At 47.0% G+C, this 23,024-nt stretch overlaps 1 protein-coding gene across 2 annotated transcripts in view; it reads left to right on the top strand.

The window, feature by feature from the left end:
* XKR6 (XK related 6) overlaps window positions 1-23,024 on the top strand; it is a 188,279-nt gene that overhangs the window by 153,339 nt on the left and 11,916 nt on the right. For both annotated transcript variants that reach the window (XM_074895466.1, XM_074895465.1), the window contains one exon: window positions 11,380-11,576. In XM_074895466.1, the coding sequence (XP_074751567.1) occupies window positions 11,380-11,576 (197 nt within the window). The remainder of the gene's footprint in view (window positions 1-11,379; window positions 11,577-23,024) is intronic.

The raw sequence follows: 23,024 nt of genomic DNA, 5'->3' as shown, positions 1-23,024 counted from the left end.
CCAAGCAATGGTTTTCCTGGTGTGATGTGTCTGGACCAGTGGAGACACAGCCAGTGGGAGGAAGGAGATGTGACACCAAGCCTCTGAGGAGCCTGTGTGGTGATGAGGACTTATTTCCCAGGAGATTGCGTGGCTAGAAGATCACAGATCTGGGTTAAGCATCTCATGGTGGATGCATTGAAGGGAACAACGTGGCACTTCATGAATGACATCTGTCTTGGCCATCACGAAAGGTCTTTGGAGTTGAGGCATCAGCTCCTGAGTCCTGACAATGCTCTGAACACCTTTCTGTACCTCTCAGCCTGTAGTGTGGCTGTTTCACAGCAAGAGCTGATGGTGATGGGAGTCAGATGTCATTTCTGTGCTGGAGTTTCCTTCCAGTCCCCAACTGATACCAAAGATCCAGGCTTCTCCAACCACATATAATCATATAAGGACCATGAGGCAAAGACGTCCCCAGTTCTTCCTCCACCTGGCTAAAGCAGAACGGCCATGAAAATCTTTCTACTCCCTTTTTTGGTTCCTGTTAGGGTCCATATTAAAGTGCAGCTGGATGGGACCAACTGTGGCAAGATAACAAGGGTTAAACTCTTCCCTGGCAGGCTGGGAGGACGCCCTGTGATTTCTCAGAGCCGTGCACACCCAGAGAGGAAGGCAGGCCCTTACTAATGTATGCACAGCTTCTGTGAAACTAAAAATAGCTGGGATCTGAGGCTGTTCTTCCAGGATTTCACAGATGCTCACCCAATTTTTAGCTCCTTCTTCTCAAACGGATGGCAAAACGAAGGCGACAGTCTCAACCCTTGTGCAAAGCTGCTGCGTCGGGAGCCTTGTTCCAGGGATGCCTTTGACCCTTGCGGCGCAGACGAGCCAGGGATGTGCTGCTGAATGTATAGTCCCAGGTCTGCATCAGTCCCTTGTGAGGCTGGGGTGCACCCCAGCATTCCTGATGGCTGCTGAGCAGCACCCGGATGATTTGTTGGCCCTGGGGAGCTTTGCTGGGCAGTGGTGTCTGCGGGTAAGGGGGTGCAGATGGTGGAGAGATCATGCTGCAGCTGGCAGCAAGCCTACAGCTCTGACCCTGGCAGCTCTGCAGCAGCTTTTTTTCAGCCTTACCAGGTTTTCAGGAGTCAGTCCCCCTTTTCCTAGGCAGGGTCCTCTCCCCACAAACTGCTCCCAACTGATGTTTTTCTAGTGTGCTGTTTAAAAATAAAATCCCTTCTCATTGGAGGAGTCTTTCCTGGAACATCCACCTCCTCAGCTCTACAAAGCCACTGACCATGGGGGTTAGGAGAGGCTTTGCTGTACAGGAAAATCTTCTCTAGTGATTTTAAGTCCTGCTTCAGCATCAGTGACCTTGATGGCCAGGGAGAGAGTAAATACTGTAAATTCAGTGAATGCTATCCTAGAATCCGTATCAGTTCCCTGATCTCCCAGAGGAAGATGTGACCCTCTCATCCTCCTCAGCAGCCAAAGCCTGGGAATAGGAAATGTTTCCTTCTGAGGGAGGGGGCCACCTCCCTGTTGTGTTCCTCTTTGGCTCTGGGGTCTACATCAATTTTTGAGGGTTTAGACAGCAGACAACCTGCCGTCTCTGTTCAGATCTTTGGACCTGCTACCCCAAACTGTTTTGTCAGATCACTCAGGAAGTGAAAAACCCTTGGAAAAGAAAACCACCATATTATGTCTCCATATGCTTTCCCCTCAGCTCCTCTGCATCCTCCACTAAGGGGTCTTGGAGGCTTGCAGACAGCTGTGAGGAGATGGAGATGTGTCCCTGTCTCTGACTGGCCTCCCAGAGCAATGCAAACTTCTCCTCTCCTGAGATATCCTGTGGCTCTGGTGAGTCCACATGATGCCAAATCACCTCTCAAGACCATCTGGGTTAAGTTTTGCAATATGGCCATTCCTATAGAAAGGGCAAGGTGACTATTCCCATGTGTCCCTGTAGTATTATGCCCTTGAATACTCACATTTTGGGAGCCCTCAGGCATTTCTCTGGATTTGCACTGAAACTTCCCTTGCATGGACCCAGGACAAGTCAATCAAAAGACCTTTGCTTACGTTCAAGGCCTTTGGATGGATCTGTTCCTGGACTGACTTACTGGACTGGGACCAGTTTTATTTCCAGAAGGAGAGCCCTGACATTAAACCTTATTAAACCCTCTAAACACACTTGAAGCAAAAATTCAGTCTGAGTTCAACTTCTCTCTGTCTGTAAAGCTATTTAACAACTTTGATTTAAAACAGAAGGCTTTGCCGGAGGCGATAGCACTAGGTGTCAGAATATACTTTAAGTAAATAAGTATGTGTAAAATAGGAAGGGAACCGAGGCTTAAGTATTCATAACTAATTTGGGGGAGAATCTGTGTTAAAAGAGGGCATTTGGCTCAGTGCTAGGATGTGAGACCCTCCCACATGTGATAGATGCTGTGACATGTCTCTGCATCACCCATCACTTCGATACCCTCTCCAGCAGCCCCTGATACCCTGCTTGCTCCCTTCTGCAGCATGAAGATGCTTGCCACATTAAAATTAAAAAAAAAAAAAAAAAAAAAGCACATTCATACCCTGGTGCTGAAGAGGTCTTTGAGTTTTTTTCTGGTTTAGGACTCTACACCTCGCAAAATAATTGACAAGGAAAAACATCAACATGATTTCCACAAGCCTGGCTCAAAACTGTAGTAGCTCCCGCTCCAAAACTATTCTCTGATTTACTGAGCACAGATCTGGAAATAGGGATTCTGCAACCTGGATATCCAGGGGAGCCCCGCAGCCCATGGGGACCCAGGCAAAGAGGGGCTGCCTGGACAGAGCTGCTGAAAAAACTGGGGTTGTAATGAATATACTAATGACACATTCATGACTATTTTTGCAAATAAAGAAATGTTAGCCGGGCTCTGGCTAAGCATTAACAGTCCAGATTTGGGAAAATTTGAAAATTAGTGGGAGAAAGTGGGGCTGTTTAGGGCTAGCACTTTCTTATTATTTGCTTCTCCTGGTTATGATCTTTCAGTCTGTGAGTCAGAGGAAACTACTCTGCAGCTAGGAAAGGAAAATAGTCACAAAGATGAATCCCAGAAACATCCCCTGGTTTGAGCAACACGGGTACAGGCAGCTCACGTGGTTTTGGTCTCCGGAGCTTTAGCTGCAGTGATGCCCTTGCCCCAGTTTTCTGCCCCATGCATCTGCTGGAGGTTATCACCCTGGTGTCTGTCAGCAGGATGAAATACACACCTGCAGCTCTGCCATGTGGTCTCACAGTCCCAAATAACCTGCTTAAACCATCAGTAAAAAGAGAATTGAACAAAGACCGCGGATGATGTCCTGGAGGAAGTGATATAGGTATATGTCCCATTCAGCTGGCGTTGCAACCAAAGCAATCATTTCAGAGGAGCTGGGAACATTGCTCTGAAATTATCAATCACAGCTCCCTGTTTTATGTATCAGAGCCCCCAAATTATCAGCCACAAGTTAAATCATCCTGCAAACTTCAAAGCTGCAAGAATTGGAACCTAAAAATCCTGCAGCATCATTCTTTTATCGTCTCCAACTATTTGATGGAATTGACTCTTTTCAAAGAGGGGTTGATTTGTAGACTTTCTTTAAATAGTGAAAATGATCTCGAGCTGAAAATAATTTCTGCAATGATTATGGTTAAGTGCTGGAACGGGTTGCCCAGAGAGTTTGTGGAGTCTCCCTCCTTGAAGATTTTCAAATCTCAACAGCACAAGGCCATGACCAACCTTCTCTAACTTCAAAGTTAGAGGGGAGGCTTGCTCCTGAGACCTCTAGAGGTCCCTTCCAACCTAAATTATCTTATCAGCCTATGATATGAACCTCCCCAATGTAGGGTTTACAAAATAAATCATATGCGTCTTTCGTGGTTGGTGTCTAGTAAAGCCATCTGTGCTTTAAAACAGCTTTAAACTGCCTTAGAATACGAAATGATTACAGTTTCTCATGCACAGATGACAACTAGCACTATCGTTCTTTCTGGTAGATATTTCAGTAGCCAATGGTATTTCACAAAAAGCAAGACTTTCTAATGTAAATGGACGCTCAAGTATCCTCTCCTCTCAAATACGTGCATTTAAAGACTAGGAGGTTGAGTTCACGTAAAGACCAGTATTTTCTCTGAAATGGTGGCTATCATGTATATGAACTAGAGGTATTCAGAAAGTTTGACTTGACTTGACTTGACCCTTTGGCTTTAAAGGCAACAGATCTTGGCTAATGCTTTTGAGAATCTCATTCCCGGAGAAGTTTAATATAGGACTCATAAAGATAAAGAAATAACAACCCAACAGGAATGTCTGGATGCTAGAAAACATGAAAAGAGATTGAAGCAGGCACCAGTACGGTTTAACTCCAAAATGTTAATATAGGCCAAATAATACAATTTTCTCACCTTGATGAAATTACCGTTTGTGTAATCTTGTTGTGAGTGATCCTGGATCGCAGTGATGTTGTGGTAAGTTGGAGGGTGGATGAAGGCTCATATTGGAGTGCCAGGTTTAGCACCGAGATGACAATAAACTCTGTGTCTGAAGAAAGACAGTGTCCTCTGTGCCCTGTTAGTCTACAGAGCTCATTAATGATGTCATGCTGCACATTTAGGCTTTTAAAATGTCTCTAAGGCATGGAATAAGCTTGGTTTGTGTTCAGCAACATTCTCCTCCAATAAGCAAGGCAGGGCATGGAATGAAGATTATTAATTGTTTAATAGGAGCTGATAGAAGCAATTAAGTAAATATGGAGTAGTCGTACACTGAAGCACATTTACTGGGCAGGAGAGGGCAGAACCTGCAACACTTGATGAACACACTTTTTGGCTGCATTTTATCCATTCTTGGGTATAAACCGAACCAAGAAATGACAAAAGTGGCAAGACATCACAAAGCTCTGAGAATCCCAATGCTGAAAATCAGGGTGCATCAAAATTATGAGAGATTTAGTCATGGGGTTGGGATGACCTATGAGAATGCTGGATTAAAGGAAGGGTTTGTGTACTGCTTGCTTTATGAGAAGATTTAAGGTGTCCTTTCTTGCTTTTGAGATGGCAAGTGAACTTTCCCAGCTTAGCAATGGTCCCCAGCGTGGTTTTAGCCCAGCACAGCTAGCAGTGGTGTAAATAAGTCCTGCACACCCTTTGAGGATTAGCCCAGGCCAGGAACCATTCCCTCGAGGTGCTTTGGATGCAGCCCCTTGTTCAGGAGGAGTTTGATGTCGTGGAAGCAGCCAGACAAAGCTGTGGTATATCAGCACCTGAATGGGGCCCTGTAGTTACTCCTTTGATACTCGAGCTAGGAACGATAATTATCCATCTGTGAATCCTTACTGCTAACTTGCAACATTATAACAAAGAGGAAAAAAAAAAATCACTAACGAATGTTGATATTGAGCACATTAATTGTGATGGCACTGTAAGTTTGATTTTGATTTTTTTTAATAGACAGCATTTTACTTTCATGCTCCCCTGTTGCTTGAGCGCTGCATCTTATATTCCTTTTATATCTGTTAGAATGAAAATAATTCATTAAAATTAAAAAAGCGGGCCAAAGCCGCAGCTGGTGTAAATTGCTAGAGCTCTGTGGATGCCAGCTCGCTCCAGCTGAGATCTGGCCTTACATAACCTCATTTTAAGGGTACGTTCAGGCAGCCTCTGCTGCAAGCCTTCCAGCCGAGCAGTTACACATGCCCTCATTTCCTCCCTTCCAAGGAGTGGGCTTTTAAACTGTAAACACCCTCTAGTGCATAAGGATAATGGCCCCTTGCAAGAGTTAGCAGGCGTGCCTGCGGAGGAGACAGCAGGAGGGTGAGCTGAATAATCCACCCAACCCACTCTTCTTCTTCCAGGAGTGGGCACCAGGGAGAAGGTTGGTGCCACGGGATGGTGAGGGAGGTGGTGTCCATCCAGGCAGTGTGCTTTGCTACCATGACACCTAGGAGATAACCATACTGCCACGGCAAAATAGGGTTGTCCAGAGAGAAGTGGAGCAGGTGAATGAGATGCTGGGAAGGGTGTTGTACCTGTTGCCCTCCTTGCCTTGATAAATCCTGCTCATCCAAAAGGGCATGAAAGGTGCCGCAGGTGTAAGCTGCAGCAGAGTTAATTTTCTGAGCTCCTCCCTTCCCTCGAGGTCTGACTTCTCAAGCATGCTCTGCCGTTTTTTAAGCCAGGATATACTTCTCTGAAAGCAATAGTAGGCTTCTCTGTGCTTGGTCAATAAGTGTTCCCCAACCTGATGTTGCTGGGAGTGGACTGAGTACCCCAAATCCTATTCCCTTCCGTCTTTCTATATACCCATACCAGTAAACCAGGCAATTCAAAGCCTGCTCATGGGCATTGTCCCTTCATCATGCTGCTAAACTCTTAGGATAATCACTAGATTGGTCAAGACTTACGAGCACTCTCACAGGTAATCATAACCCGGGCAGGGTTCAAGACTCTCTAGGGGCCAGGGATCATTCCCAATACTGAATATGAAGGCAGCCATCTGGGTTTGGAGGATGAGAGTTCATTTCTTTGGTCAATCTTGGCCCTCTGGCCTCAGGAAAAGCAATCAGGTCACTGTCCTTTGTTGCCTACTGTAGATATAGTCTGAGATTCCTGACCTTGGTCAGCTTGTGGTTATGCGGGACAGGCCAGCAGGACTCTTCTTTCCTTAAAACATCGTCCAGAGCCTGTGCTGACATGTCTTTCTGTGCTCCTGCAACCCCCCTTACACATCAGCATCCTCTTCGTTTCAAGACAGCCTGTCGCCTGAGGCATCCTCCTACACTTTCTGCTGCTGATATTCAGAGCCACCTCTGTAAATTGAACAGTGCCAAGGCACAGGCACGATCCTGCAATAGTTCACCCCGTTAAATTGTCAGCACCGTCTCTGGCAATTTTTGGCCAAGGCTGACTAGCATGGACACAGCCACGTGGAGTCGAGTCATGCCAGCTGGCCAAGGACAAAGGCTGGTCTTTGCTCCGCTTTGTTTAATGGTGCAGACAGAGCCTCTGACTCCATAATCCTATCTCTGGACATTTCTGCTACAGTCCTTGCTGAGACAGCTGAGCAGCCTCTGTCATCCATCTGAAACATCTTTTTTCCACAGCACTTAGGGTGCGTTTTGTTTTTACAGTAGGAGCACCTCTTCTTCTCCCTCCTGGTGACATCCTGGGGCTCCCTCCAAAGGTTATTTGACCGTATTTATGGAGCTGATGGCTTTGGCTCCTTAAAAACGTGCTTAGATGCAAGGACAGCAGTGACTTTGCCCCACGCAGTGTGTGTGCTACTGCGACATACGTAGTAAATAAGCGTGAGGGTAATTATACCAACAGGAATTCTGGGAACTCTGCCAGAACGAAGGGGACAGCCAATCCTTTGTGCATTTAAAGAAAATCACCCCGAATCCCCCTCCCAACCCCAAATTAGTTCTGTCTTTTGAAGCCATGAAGGGACTTAGAACTAAAAATATACTCGTGCATACAAATACACACACTCGTATATAAAAATAGCCAGCGTTCAAAAAATAAAAAGCCCGAAGTTAGGCTCCTGTATCCAAAATTAAGCAATTAAATAAATAAATTAGCCTGATTTTCAAAAGCACAGAGTGGTGAATGGCTTTCACTGACATAAGAGGAAGCATCGTGTTGCTGAAGATTGAAGATCAGGCCTGAATATGGATTTGAAAGTCTAATTATAGAATCCTGTTGGCTACCAGCTTGACCGAGAACAGCAAATTTCAGGTGAAATGACATTGATTCTTTTTTCTTCAGTTTATCTACACATAACCAGTGTTAGTAAAGGTAGGAAAAAGCCCTCAAACAAGCATGTAAAATACCACAATGAAACATATACTGGAATAAAACTGCTTACACCAGTGCTGTACATTCATGTTAGGAAATAAGAGTTGAGCATTACCAATGTTACAGCTAGGTGAAATTTTATGTTGGTTAATTAGATGGGTATTTATTAGTTGTTGAAAGCCTACCAGGTAGAAATACTGCTTTTCCCAGTTACTCTTGCACTTTGCACAATACTCACAATCGACTGGCTTCAAGGAGGAATGAGTTTTCAGTCCTCCCTTTGTCAGATTTGGGTCTGAAGGATGCTAAAGAGAGAGCACCGGATTTTTGCATGGACCAAAAAGAGAGTACAAAGAGAAATTAATTTCCCTTTATCTGCAAATGCTCCTTAAAGCCGTTTTGCTCACGTGCTAGTCACTTGGGAGGCTGTGACCTTTTGCTGGCCAATATTATGTCAAGGGATTCCCAAGGTCACCGTCCCGTGTGGCAGCTGGGAAGGGATTTGTCCTTCTGGGTCTTCCAACACAGATCAGATTGGGCAGGGCTGGGCTTTGTGGTGTCAGGGAAGTATGTCCACCCTGGATTGAGGACCATCGGCAGGCAGAGCAGTACTCCACTCACGTGTTTGTGTGGTGGTGTGTAGAGGCTGGGGACAGCACCAAAAGAGCTGCCTTCTGAAGCCAGAAGACTTTGGGAGCACCCTTTGGGTGCTCTGTGACTCAGTTTCCCCTTTTATGGAAGGGCCTTTGCAAAAAGGTTGTGGGCTCAACAGTCAAAAGACATTTGGTGTTGGTCATTGCCATCGTCCTGAGCATTGATGGAGACAGGATCAGGGCATTATATTAATCCAATGCATTTTTGTGTCCTTTTATGCACGCTGCCCCCACAAATAGGTGGCGTGTCCTCTCACTGTGGCTTAAACTGTGTGGATGGTGGTGAATCCCTAGCGATCAAGGAGAAATTATTGCAGGACGTAGTGTCCCCTTCTGTTAGTTTCTTCTTAATCTTTGTGTGTGACTCAATGCCATTGTTACAGTTTTGGTTCTGCCAACCTGGAGTGCTTGGAAGAGTAAAGCCAGTCTTAAAAATAACCAAAAACTGGAGACAGCTGGTGGGGAGAGCAATGTGGAAGAGTAGAGGTCTAGCAAATGTGAGCTGTGAGAAGGGGCTGAAAGAAATTGTTTGGGGTATTTTTGTCCAGAGAAAAGAAGGTTTTACAGGGTAACTGTGTGAAAACAGACAAAAGACTGATGCAAGGTGAAAATGGATAAATTCTTCTCCTTGTCCATGACTGGGATGATGAGAAATTAGTGGCTTAACCTTCAGAAGAGGAGTTTAGGTTTCATGTACTAGAAGGAATGGGAGCTCCTGGGAAGGGGAGGCCATGCAAGACTGCAGGACAGATTAGGTGAATATCTCTCTGGAAAGAATTTGGCAAAAAGTGATGCTGTCTTTGCCCGTGGGCAGCACCTTGTGGGCACCACCACCTTGGGTTTTGGCAGCCATGTGTCGCTGATTATATAAAAAACAGTTGGATGCTCCTTTTTTTCTGCCTTCTCCGTGAGCCATTTCAATTTGCTCTCTCCAACTTTGCCTTTCCTGCTAGGCTGCATTTATTTAATTTATTGCATTCATGAAGGGAAGGCAGGATTCCTGTGTCATCCTGCAGCTTCTGGGGGCTGGGGTCTTTCAGAGAAATGCCGAGTACAGGTGGTGGCCTTGGGCATGTTGGGGACTGGTGTCCATGAGAGAGCAGATGGTCCACGGACATTTCCACCCCACTCGGGCTCTGCTGGGGATGTCACACCAGTGTCACCAGTGTCGGATGTGACTGGCGTAGCATTTTCTCGAGTGTCGAGCCCCATCTGGTGGCTTTCCTGCGTCATTTTTTTTTTTTTTTTTTTTTTTGGTGTCCTTATGTCTTTTTTTTGGGATTACTCATCTTCTGTGCTTGTGAACTGCGAACGGGAAGGAAGGACAAGGTGCCTGAGAAAGGACAGAGCTTGCGGAGGTGCCTCTGCTTCTCCCCCAGCCCCCTGTCCTTGGGTGTAATTCGGGGATACAGATACAGAGGCTGTCGAGGTTTATGTCCTTTCCTCCCGCTCTTCCGTGCTGTGCAATCTCGCCCCGAGTGGCAAGGAATGATCTAATCATTTTGGCGAAACCCCAGTTTGTGCTGTGAGTCCCTCCCAGAGCTCCAGAAGGTAATTCGTCCCACCGGCATGCTGGCATCTGAGGTGGGACAGATGAACGGTCCCGGGAGGGGACGTTTCTCTCCATTGACTAGCTCAGATGACCAGCTTTAGGGTCGGCGTTAGGTGAAACGATCGCCACCCCAAACTTTAGAGCACAAGGTTACAGCCACCACTCAGGATGAGAAGGAAGAAGATGCACTATTAGATCATTAATATCAGCAAGCATTAGGAAGGACCCTGTCAGGAGGTGCTTCCTTTCTTAAATATCAGGAGTTCTGAGACATCTGGGCACCTTGTGCTGCCCTGACTGGATCATCTCTGTTTACGAAGATTGGCCAGAGGTTCCCTGAAGGACGTTGTGTCCCCAGAGTGAGGTTTGCAGGTCTCCTTGCACACCTGATATGGAAACAGGTGACAGAGCAGTACCTGTCCATGCATGAGACATCTCCTTCTAGTCCGACATTGCCCGATGTCTCAATAGCTGACTGGTGGCAGGTTGTGGCCTTTTGCATTTGTGGGTCACACGTGCTGAAGGTGAAGGTGGTGTCTCATTGCTCCAAGTGTGACGGGGAGTGGCTGAGGGAACTGGGGGGGTTCAGTCTGGAGAAGAGGAGGCTGAGGGGAGACCTCCTGGCCCTCTGCAACTCCCTGACAGGAGGGGGCAGAGAGGGGGGATGAGTCTCTGGAGCCAAGGAGACAGCGCCAGGCCCCGAGGGAATGGCCTCAAGCTGCCCAGGGCAGGGTCAGGCTGGCTCTGAGGAAGGATTTCTGTGCAGAAGGGGCTGTTGGGCGTTGGAATGGGCTGCCCAGGGCAGGGGGGGAGTCCCCGGGATCCCTGGAGGTGTTTAAGAGTTGGATCGATTCAGCGCTTAAGGATCTGCTGTAGTTGGGAGCTACCAGTGCTAGGTGAACAGTTGGACTGGATGATCTTCAAGGTCCTTTCCAACTTAGATGATTCTGTGATTCTGTGAAATAGGGTCAAATCTCTGGTGTCTGAGGGGGAAGCTCCTTACTGGAGTGCTGAAGGAGCTTAGATGATCTGTCAAGCCACCACCAAGTGTCATGACCAGTATTTGTCAAGTGGCTTCTCATCATGAAAACAAAGTGAGAGAGTTGTGTTCTTGTGCAAGTGCTTCATGAGCATTTCCTACCCCGCGCTTCCCATGTGGATGGTGTAAGTCAAAGGTTTCCTACTCTTGCAATACAACAGCAGTCCTCAGCTCTTGCAGGAGATTGTGTTAGAGCTGTGCAGACACCTGTGCCTACCCCAGATTCCCCCAGACAACCTCGCTCTCCCCAAACAATTGGCCCACATCGCCATCCTCCCCAGGTTTTGATGCATACCAAAGTCTCACACTCAGCCTTTCTTCCTCTTTCCTACAGGTATATCCGAACTATGTACCTGGGGATCCAGAGCCAGAGGCGGAAGGAACACCAGCGGCGTTTCTACTGGGCTATGATGTACGAATATGCAGACGTAAATATGTTGCGCCTCCTGGAAACTTTCCTCGAGAGCGCCCCTCAACTGGTGCTACAGCTCTGCATAATGATCCAAAAGAACCGTGCAGAAACATTACCATGTAAGTGGCCCCCTCGTCCCCTCCTCCCCATCCTCCCAGCCTCCCCCCCTCTCAACCCATGCTCGGCTCTCAGGGGGTGTTTTGCTAACTGTCCTCCCTACGCAACCTGGCGTGTGAGGGGCTGCCACTTTGGACAAACCTCATTCCAGCTCCCCGCTGCGTTTGCTGGGTAAAATTTCTGCTTGTTCCACTGAGAAAAACAACGGTATCCATGAAAAGATGAGATTCAGCTCTTCCGCGCCCAGTCCAGTGGTAAAAAAAAAATGATGATGTGATCAGGAGGAGGCAGATGGTCTCTGCTGCTATGGCAAGTGTCACCGTTCATTTGCCACCTGGCACTGGGCAAACACAATCATTCCCTGCCTCAGTTTCCCTCCTTACACAAGTAGGATGATAAAACTGGCCAGATTTAAATTTGTGTTGCGAGGACAAACGGTTCAATGCCTGTGCAATGCTCTGATGGTGGGAAGTGTAGTATAAGTGTTTGGGTTTGGTTTTTTTTTTAATAGCTAAACGCTGTAGGACCTTTTCTGAAGAGTGCCCAGGAATTAAGGTTTAATCTATGGTACATGGGTCTCAGCAAATTGAAGAAAAAGAGAGGGGCAAGGCAGTGGAGGGGATTGTGTATGGGTTAGAGATATTGTTGTGCAGGTATCACTGCAAAGGTAGATGAGCACGGACTTGGAAGCAACCACAGAGAATAGTTTGCCAATCCTGATGCCCTTTGCTGCAATGATGTCCTGAGCACGGGGCATCCACCCCAGTTGAGAGGCATATGCCCCTGTCCAGCCCTGGGGTGAGCAGCTCTACCAGTCCATGCCCGTGAGCATGCTGGCTGCCTACGGGTCACCGGCTGGAGGGAGAATTGTCCTTTCCAAGGACCAACAGTGGTATCAGCTGATGAGCTGCTGGGTTATTCAGCCCCTGCTCAATTCACACACCAGGGATGACACTCAGCTTCCCAAAGACAGCCTGTTTGGGCCATGCCATTTTTGACAGACCTGAGGAGTTTCTTGGAGCTGAGATTGGAACTGGGCAGTTCTTCAGGGTTAAAATTTGCTGGTTGGACCAAAGTCACCACTATCTACAGCAGCAGTCAGTCAGACTGCTGTCCCCTTCCTCCATACTTCACACATGTCTATCACAGTTGTTTATAGGAGAAGGCCTCCCTTCTTCTATTTATGCAGGGGTTTTTTTCTGAAACCTCTCATCACAAGCTCACCAGGCCTCCTAAGTGCTGACATGATGAACATGCCTTTCTACAACTCCTGCTAGCACTGCTCACATTTGCCAGCACCCTTTTCCTGCTGCTTCCAACATTATTAACCCTACTAAAAATGTATAAATGATAACCTAAGAGGCTTGCCAGGGCGTTACGCAGGTTGTTGGACTCGCTACAGAAAACGCTGGGTGAAATTTGATGGCCTCTGTTGTGCTGCAAGTCAGACGACATGGCCAAATAATCCCCCCCCCCCCCGGCTTTCAAATCTGTGGCTTTTTCAGTTTACCACTTCCAGGCATGGCTGCCTAATCCACTGAACAAGCTGCATCATTTTTCAACCCCCTCCCTTCTTCAGCTATGCAGTTCCTCCGTTCCTCCACCACAACGAGCAGGCTGCGATCTCTTCCAAGGCAGCGCACGTCCCCGCCTGCCTTCCCGAGCCCTGGAGGGCTCTTTGCCTGCCACGCTCCAGCAGCCAAGCTCTCAGGGTCCCCCAGTGCACCTTCTCCCTGCCTCCCCCCCCCCCGTGCCTCTGCCAGAGATGCGGTCGCGCATCTCGGGGCTGCGTGCTGAGCAGCGCGTGCTGCTGATGGATACGAGCAGCAGAGCTTGCTCGGCTCTCCTGACTCAGGTGCAAGGTTTCCTAGAGCTTCTCCATGCCTCTGTCTTCCTCCTCCTCCCGGCCAGTGTGTAATTATGTTAAAGGAAATTAAATGCTGAGAAGAGCCGTTATGAAAGGGAGCATCGAAGGTTTCCCTTAAAGCAGGCAGAAACCAAAGGAAGATGGATATTGTCAGGAAGGCAGTGTGTTTAAAAATCAGATCAAGTGTCTCCTGGCTCATCATGTCTGTCACAGAAGAGGCCAGTTCTGCCTCTGAACAGGGACAGGACCAGCTGTGACACTGAGGGATGAACGCTGGCGAAACGGCCCACAGCAGGGCTTATAAACCCGGGTACAGCTCATGCTAATATGTCCAGACTCCAGCTATTTCTATAGGGTTCACACAGTCTCTTATGGACTCATTTAGCGCTAGAACAAGGTCAATTTACCATGTTATATGGCATACATCCCTCCTCCAAGCCCCAGTCCGCCCTGCACTTAAGACTGCAATGCTAAGCCCAGTGCAGGAATCCAATCCAGGCTCCGGGCTTCTCCAAATGGGTCAGAAGAAGGTCTCCTTCTTCTATTTAAGGAGTTTTAGAAAGAGAGTTACTGGAATGACTATCAGGAAGTTTTGCTTTTTTTCTCCTAGTCCCCATGTTAAGATAGGTGTTGAGGTAAGAATAATGAATACACTTGGAGGTCTTTACTCAAACCCAGAGTTTGTTTGTTTACTCAAACTCCAGAGTTGTTTAGGAGCATGGGGATAGAAGGAGCTGATCTTGCCCATTGTAGCTGCAGTGAGTAGGGGGTACTGCTCGGACTAGTAGAAAGGGATGCAATCGGGTTAACGCTTAATTTCCAGGTTTCCATATATATTGGGTGGGCAGAAGAAAGAAAAGCCTCAGAATACCTTGCAAGAACCATTTTCCCCTGAGAGGGACCCGTTTGAAAGGTTTGGGTGGAACCTGTATTTTATGGCTCCTTCGGCACTCAAACCCAGACCTGTTTCACTAATGGGCCCCTGCTCACCCAAGAGTGATCATCTCCTGCATCATCTGGCACCACCAGCAGCACAAGTGCTGGAGCTGGAATTTGAGGTCAAGTCCCAGCCTCAGTAAAGCTTGGGACAACACCCCGGGGATTTCATGAAGGTCAGGATCGGTTCCTTCATCATTTCCCTAGCACAAGGCAGACCAGATCCCAGCTTAGCTGCCGTTGCCTGATGACTCGGGAAGAGCAGAAAATAGCACAGAGAGAGGCAAGAACTCAGCGTACTCCATCAGACGATCAGATCTGACCTGGAAGGTGCACGCTGAGAGCCTGAGCTGGGGCGCTTTGTGCTGCGGCTGCTGGGACAAACGAGTCAACATCAGTTCCCGAATGTGCACGTGGAAGGAGCTGATGTTGGTACGGGCCCTTAGTGAGCCATTGATCTGCTACAGCCACAGCTGTGTGGGTCCAAACCAGAGTCAACGGAAGGTGAGGTTGGAAGGATGCCTCCAAAACGTCGATCCAAAGTGGCTGAAGGAGGTGAGATGAGATGCTCACCCTCCAGCAGTAACTTTCTCCAGGGAATCTACACAGAAGCTTGGCGATGCATTTAGACCTACCCTGAGGGTTAGGCAAAAGAAGGTGATGGGACACTGTAGAGGATGAACTGCTGTCCCTCACTCGCCTTAACTGTCTCAAGATTTAGGAGCGGATGGGATGAAAGGGTGTCCATCTCTCTCAGATTGCTGGACAGCACTGGCCAGAAGACTTCCCCTGATTTAAATAACATTTGCAGGGGGAAACGTAATATTAACAAGAAAAAAACCCAGCAACCCAGATCTTAATTTCATAATCTCTTCTAGCAGATAATCCACCTCAGTCCTTGCGGAATAAACCATCCTTAACCCTGCAGAAGTGCCTGTTCCTCTGCACTGAATGGAAAGGAGCACATATAACCAGCTTAAGGGAGACACCCAACTTCTAGGCAGTCAGTGAGGTGAGAGGGATTCCAGTTTTTCAGCATAAATCTCTTCTTAAAGAGATTTCCTTTTACTTAATTTTTTTCATGTGGCTACTTTAAGGCTTAATGAGATTTAGCCGAATCTCTAACGCCCTTCCACTCATGTCACCAGTTCTTTACGCAAAGCTTTTGCTGGGAATGTGCCTGCACGAGGCTGCAGTTTTCAGAGCAGGGTTTCTCCCCACAAAAAGGACTGTCTATCCACCGATGGTCTGCCCGTCTCCTCTATAACCCTGCTGTTGATCTGAAAGAGATTTGCAACATAAGCCTTCATTTTGCAAAGTACTGTTGAAATCTCTGGGATTTTGAGAGGTGTCTGCAAGCCCCCAGTAAGTAGTCTGAAGCTGCTTGTATATTTGAGAAAAAGCAACGCCAGCTTCAGTTTTTCTGAGGGTGTTGCTCTTTTAAACAGGCCTAAAAGGGATTTTAGACATCTCAGCTACAAACATATGTTCGCTGTAGAGTGTTCTTGGTGGAGTTTGCAAATCTTCTTGTCCCTCCCAAAGCAAAGTCTGATATTTTATCATGTCCGCACTCCTTCTGTACCATGTCTGGGGGCTCGTTATGATCAGGGCTTTTCCCTTTTTGCAGGGGCACACTAAGATGCTTTTCTGTCACTTAGTTTAGAAGACTTAACTGGTCTTTGCAGAGTATTGAAGGACAAGCAACGTTGGTGGATTAGCCATTGTCCTCACTGCCCAGAGAAGGCATCCCCCGTTGAGCTGAGTGAGTTCAGGATGAGCCAAGCTCAAGTTAAACCCTCCTGCACCTGAGTGAGAGGATTCCTGTGTGGATGATAATGAATTAAGTCCAATGCGGCGATAAATTTCTCAGTTAATTTCCCCCCAATGCCAGGCCAATAGTTAACCAATAATATGCTGTGAATAAGGGATATGCTGTGAACTACATACTGTCTGAAATGTCCTATTAGGAAATATCTGAAGGCACCACGGCTTGTTGAGGAATCTGAATGGATCTGAAACCAAGATCATATCTAAAGGACGACACATGAATGGATTGTTTCTTACTCAGTCCCTGTCCCACTCAGGCCCCAAAATTAAAAGTTCCTCTTAGCTGAGGAACCAACTTGGAGGGAAAGCCTTCAGCCTTTAGTCACCCAAGGGTGTGGTTCTCAAATGTGAGCAACACTGGCCTGAACGTAACTAAAGAGACTAAAATTCCCATGTCTCCGCTGAAAATGGAGAAGATACTCATTAGATTTGGAAGTTCATCCTACAAGTAGGACTACTAACCTTGAAGGAGCACTAGAAGTTATTGCAAGATCCTTCATGGATCGAGGAGGTACGAGCCAAGCAGGTACATCCATCGGAGAGCTGAGCAGAAATGGCACCAGCAGTGGACATTCATCATCACCACTGTTGCCCTGTTAGCATGGGTCTGACATGGTTTTGCCTTGGACCAGCTAACTCTGAGCCAAACAATCCCCAAGGAGGCCTTGGGAGTAAACACAAACCAGGCACCATTCCCAGCAGGGCAGCTGGATGTGGCCACCTTCGGATGCCAGGAGATGGAATATGTACAGGGCCAGAGCGTGCCTACTGGCCACCAGGCTGGAGATCCCTGCAAATACTCAATTCTTAGTAGAGATGAAGCCACAGAAGGCTATGGGTGGGAGACGCCATGCTGAATGGAAAAACATATGGAGGGGAAGGTGCTTGCTGTGAGGTGTTGCTGCCTGTTTCCCACGGGTCACTTTAAATTTGGGTGTGACTAAGTATGTACATCCCAACAGGGCACAAACATGAATCCAAAAGCCCTAATTCAAATCTCTGTGGCTTCACTACACAAAATTGTCTTAATTTGTGCAGAGTCCTGTATCCAGAGTTACCCATCATAAATAAGCTGTGGTTCACCCTTTCTACACAGGCGGCAGATTCCACAGGGCTCAGTACAAAAAAGACTGACATCTCACCTACAGACTCTCTTTGAGATGGGTAAGACATTAATGCAGACCCAAGCAAAGTTCTGTTCCTCCAGAAGCAGAAATCATCCTTTCTTTTTTCCTAAGAACCAGCAAGATAACTGCAATGTATGCCTAAAAAAAGTCTTTGCCTCATAGAGACCTCAGCAACAGGAGACGGGGTGGCGGTAAGGTCTACTAGAGTCACACTCTGGGCTTTGGCTTGGGCTGTGAGACAGATCATAAAGAAAAAAAGGATGCTAAAACTTTGTCCGTGGGGTTGAAGGCATATTCTTTCTTCCTCTCTCTCATGCCATTCCTTGGGGGGTAAAAGCAATGGGAGACATCCATCACCCAAACCTGGTTCCCTGTGACAGAAGAGGCATGAGCAGAAAAGCTCATTGCCATGTGGGCAAAGGTCCCCACCAGTTGTGTGCTTGCTGAAGGAGCTTGGCAGGGAGGAACTGGGGAAATTTGCATTTGAAAGTTTGTCCTGATTCAACCACAGTTTCCCTTTAAATGTTCATCAGCAGACCAAGGAGGCACCTCACAAAATGCCCAGATAGCTCCAAACACATAAGCAGCTCGCCTGGGAGGCCACTCATATGACTGAAGTGCTTTGCCAGAGTGGGGCATATGGCTCTGTTCCTGCCTTCCCCTCCTTCTCACCAAAGCCGGATGACAGATAGCAATTTGGTGCCCTGCTTGAAATGAGTCGCTGGTCCCGGGCCAATTCCCAGCAGCATCAAAAAGCCATCTCCACAGTTGGCAGTAGGCACTGAGGACGTCTTGCTCTGGCATGCTGAGAGCAGGCCAAGCCCGAGGCATGCTGGCAGTGAGCAACACGGGGAAAGCTTGCCCTATCATCGGCCGTATTGTCCCAGCGCGGTGGGGAAGGACTGGGTCCAGGAGCCTTTGAAGCCGGTGACAGCATTTTTTTTTTTTTTTCCAATGGGCTTTGGAGCAAGCCCAAAGAGAGACGTCAGCCCTTAGCCCGTCCTCACCTGCAGCTTCTCTGTCCCACCACCTTGCCATAGCTCCCGTTCTGTTATTTTGGAGTGCTGATAAAACCCCTTCTGTTCCATACCACGTGCCACCATCACACGTATGACATGCCACAGCCAATAAAGATGAGTCACCATTCACAGGACAGCACTGGCAGGTAGCCAGTGCTGCCAATTTTAGGCTTTGTAAGACTGTGGTAATCATTGGAAGGGGCTTACATCATCAGAGCACTACACAAGCATCAGCACATGCTGTTCCTAAGAGCTGCAGGCCAGCTGGGAAACTGAGGCACAGTGGAAAGAGGTTTGAGTAGCCAAAGGTCTTGGGAAGGATCTCTAGGCTGCAGGCTCCTGGGGAGCAAGTTAATGCCAAGCAGATTCCAGGCAGGAAAATAAGGCTTTTTCAGGTAATTTTATGCTACAGACTTTCTTGGAGACATACCTTTCGCAGCAGATTTGTGATTAGAGCATAGGAGAAGGTGGTTGCATACTGCTGTCCCATTGGCTAGTAAAATGCCTGGAAATTCAACTCTTTTTGTCTTCAGATTGCTCTAGTGTGGAGCTCTGGGGTTCATGTCAGGCATCTAGGAGAGCATGGATGAACAGAGAGCACACAGCCTCTGAGATGTGCAAAAAAAATGGGGAAGATGCTGGGCAGGTGCTGGGCAGGGACTTCTCTGTGCTTCTGCTCCTATGGAACAGTTCAGGTTGATGCAACTGGCTCAAAATTTCTGAGTACTGAAGGGAAGAACTTTCTTGTTTCAGAAACTATAAATTGATTTATATGATTAGCTTGGGGTGACAGTCCCGAGTCTGGGAGTGCAGCAGATTTACTGTGTCATTAGAAATCTCCTGAAATGACTTTTGTCCTAAGTGGCATTTGACCAGCCTCATGCTCTCAGTGCCCTCAGTACATTCACGTCTTCACATGGACGGTCGCTGATGGGAGACGTGCACCAGGCATGGCCATTCCCCCTTTACAGCCCGTACCTGATATGCTCTAAGGTGCAAACAGATGTTTGCAGTAGAGGAATGGATGCATGTTTTGATCTCAGCCTGTCCTTGGGGAAGGCAGTGTTCATTAATCTGTGGAAGAGGCAGTCTCAACTCCATCTTGTACACACACGAACTTCTGAGAAGGCAAAAAGACCCAGGAGAAACGAGCCAACATGAGCGTGACTTAACGGGTGGATGCTGGCGTGTCACTGAGTTCTGGCCTGCTGCACATCACTTAGACCTTTGCAGAGTGTACAAAGCATGGGAAGAGGAGAGGAATAAACAGGTTCCTGCTGTTATCCTTGGAAAACAGTGTCTCTAGTGCCTTCAGCTACCCCACTGTGAGACAGCACCAGCTGCACCACATCCGTTTTTGTCACTTTGTCACTCCCCCTCACAGAAATGCTCTGCCAGTCTCACTTTAATGATGTCAGCCCTGTATACTCTCCAGAAGTGTTGATAGATGCTCCTTTTCAGGACACCAGTCCCCTCACCTGCAATTGGCGCTAAGACAATTCCACCAATGGCACCTTACACAATAACAAAGATTTATAAACCTTAAGGTTAGCAAAGCGTGCACTGCTAACGCATCCCCTCTAAACACACTGAATGAAGACCTCTTACCTTGGCCAGGGAGTGTGAACCAAGTTGAGTTTTCTTCCTCTTCCCCATCGGGTCAAAAGCATTTCCAGAAGTGGGATGAAGTTATTTCTCTAATGGCCTGCAAACTTTCTGTGTTCAGGCCAGACCATTAACCAGAGGTGGGTTGCAGGATCCGTGTTTGGTACTGTCACAGACTGTCTGAAACATTGCCTTGATGTTGCCTCGTCTCCAAGGAACTGGCCACGGGAGCTGTATTTATAGCAGGAAGTTCCTTCACTAAGCCCTGGCAGAAGATGTTGCTTCCCCAATCTGGTGAAGAGTCTGTTGGCTTTCATCTATGCTGATAAACTGAAACACATCAGAACATGAGCACAGCCACCAGATCTCAGTCATCCACGTGGTTCAATTATCAGCACAGTCCTTGGCACATTTTTAGCTCATGGCAGTTAGCACCAGCCCAAACAATTCCCAGGCTTGGCTCAGGTGCTAGCACAGGCCAAGAACGATTCCCAACAAACAGCCTGGATTGAGCCACCCTGTTTTGGAGGCTGAGACAGAACAATGACATGGATGTAGCAGTCAACAGAACTAGGCTTTCCTCAGTTACTGATCTCCAGGCACGGGGTCCCAGGTTCAAAAACTGACTGCCCCAGACCTGTGCTAGGGAAAAGATATTCTCATGGTTACTTTCAGAAGCAGACAGCAAAACTCCTAGGGCTTTCCTTGACAGTGCTGATGTGCTCCCCTATTTTTTTTTTTTTGGAGTATTTTAGTCCCACTTGCAAGATTGCAACATCCTTTCAACTTGTGCTAGGCAGATTTAAATTCTTCCCAATGGCTGTGGTTCTCAGCTGAATTAAAAAAGAATGCCAGGATAAAGATGCTGTAATAAATATCAAATGTACGGTGTTAAAATGCAAGTATGTTGTACGCGTTTGCGGACTTGTGATCTTTCATGCCAACTATCCCTACTCAGAACATAGAAATGGGTGAGGAGAGATTTTATTCTAAATCAAGCCATGTGTTATTTTCCTTAGCAAAGGTTTTTTCCCCATTTCAGTGCATTCTAGTAGTATCACAAGGTGTGTTTCTCTTCTAAAAGTACCAGTAGAGTTCAAATAACATTAGGCCTGAAAAATCCTGGTATAGGAGGCTCGTTCTGATCTTTGCAGAGTGTAAACTGGGAGTGACTCTGCTAGAATCTGTGAAGATATTCAATATACTCAAGAATCTGAGCAAACTGGACACTAAAGGTTGTGTCTAAAGTGTCCTTCACAAAGAAACGTCTGTTGAATGTGCAGTATGATTTTTACTCCAAGAGTAACTCATCATGGATTTTACCATCTTATTCAACTCAGTTAATCACAGGTTTTTTTCTCCTGCTATTCTGGGAAAGACTGTTTTAAATAGCAGAGGGAAGAAACCTAGATCTCAACAATCAACAACCACACAACACTGCACATCTAACCAAGAGGCTACAAGAGCAGCATAGTCATACTTGGGTGTCTTAACTCTAGAGATCCATGCTAATGGTGGTACTTAGCTCTCCATATTAACTACAAAGGTAGCTTAGGTTGAAGGTTTTTTTCCCATCTCAGGTGTCTGGTAAGATTTGGATGCCTCTGGGCCATTCTGATGCCCGTGTAGATACAAGACTCTGCTTAGGCTACTCTGATTTCTGAACCGGGGTCAGAAGCAAATGAGCACAAGATGAACCGGGAAGTGCACCAAGAAAAAGCAATGGAAGTCTGTAGAGGTGACTTGTACATTTTTCTGATGGACGCATTTCTTTCAGGTTGAACCAGGTTTCTGTGATAGACTCTACTGCCCTGTAACATTGCCTACAAAGAGGGATTTTTCTCTGCACGTGTAGATTTAAATCCTGTCCTTGCTGGAGGTGTTTTCAGGACATCCTGATGGAGCATTTCAAATGAAATCTCTTGGGATCTCTTGAGGAGCTTCAAATCCTCTTGTTCACTTTGGGGGATTCAGGTGGGGTTCTTTCTCAGTGTGATTCCAAGAGAGAGGTTAAAGGCATTCAGATTAACAGGAATTTAACCAAAGTCTTTACAATTATAGTGATGACTGTGCAGAGGGTATCTTGCCCTGAACGGAGTGGCAATTCATACAGCTTTTGACAAAAATAAACACGTATAGGAGTTCTCATGCTCTATTTCCAAACAACCTATACAGTGCCCAGAAAATCCTGGCTGCTGCTCTCCCAGAACATTTCTGCTGCAGAATTAGCCCAGGTGATTGGTACCTGTATGAATTTAGGCCAGGCTCAGACCAGACCATCTCTCATTCCTATATGAGTGGCATTAGAAGACAGAGATGCACATAGTTGTTGGTTCTGAGCATCTCTATGGACCTCAGTGCAGCCCTGCCCACGTGAGATTTGTCATGTCCTTTGGAAGATGCACAGGGGAAGGATGCAGGAGGGCATGGTGGGATGATCCTGGAGGGATATTTGCACTTGTGTAAGATAGCCTGAGTCCTCACTGCTCGGGGTGTAGGTTACTGGGCTATGTGAACACCAATTTAAGTGATAGCAGCTATTCTGATTGGAAACACCATCAAATGTAGCCCCACACCGACATCAAAAACACCATCAGTAAGATTAATGAGATTTCTTGTTTACTAGCCAAAAATCACAAAGGGAAGAACGATTCTATATTAACACCCTCAAAATAGCATCCACTGAAGTGTGACTATCTGCTTTTGTAAGAGAGGGACGGTGAATTATTTCCTTTACATTTTCTTAACATTTAAGGGGAAGTTTCAAAATGGAAGAGCCATTTCAAAATAAACAGCATCATGTCATAACTAATGTCATAATAATTAATGTCACATCAAAGGGACTCCAAAGGCAAGATTAGCCTTGTTGTGTGTCCCTTCTCTCCTCTACTCCATGACTGCCTCCATCTTCTTCAGGACTGAAACTATTTACCAAATTCACCCCAGATTCCTGAGTGGTCTTACATACTTACCATGCATTGTTCCCCCTGAAAAGCGTGATTCTGAAGTTAATTTCTTTTAACTCCACCATTAGAGTCCCATCAGAGACTCTGGTGACTGGATGCCCCT

Source organism: Athene noctua, chromosome 1 (assembly GCF_965140245.1).
Source record: "Athene noctua chromosome 1, bAthNoc1.hap1.1, whole genome shotgun sequence".
Classification (NCBI taxonomy): domain Eukaryota; kingdom Metazoa; phylum Chordata; class Aves; order Strigiformes; family Strigidae; genus Athene; species Athene noctua.
The sequence above is the reverse complement of the archived record's forward strand: the minus strand, read 5'-3'. Positions and strand labels throughout refer to the sequence as shown.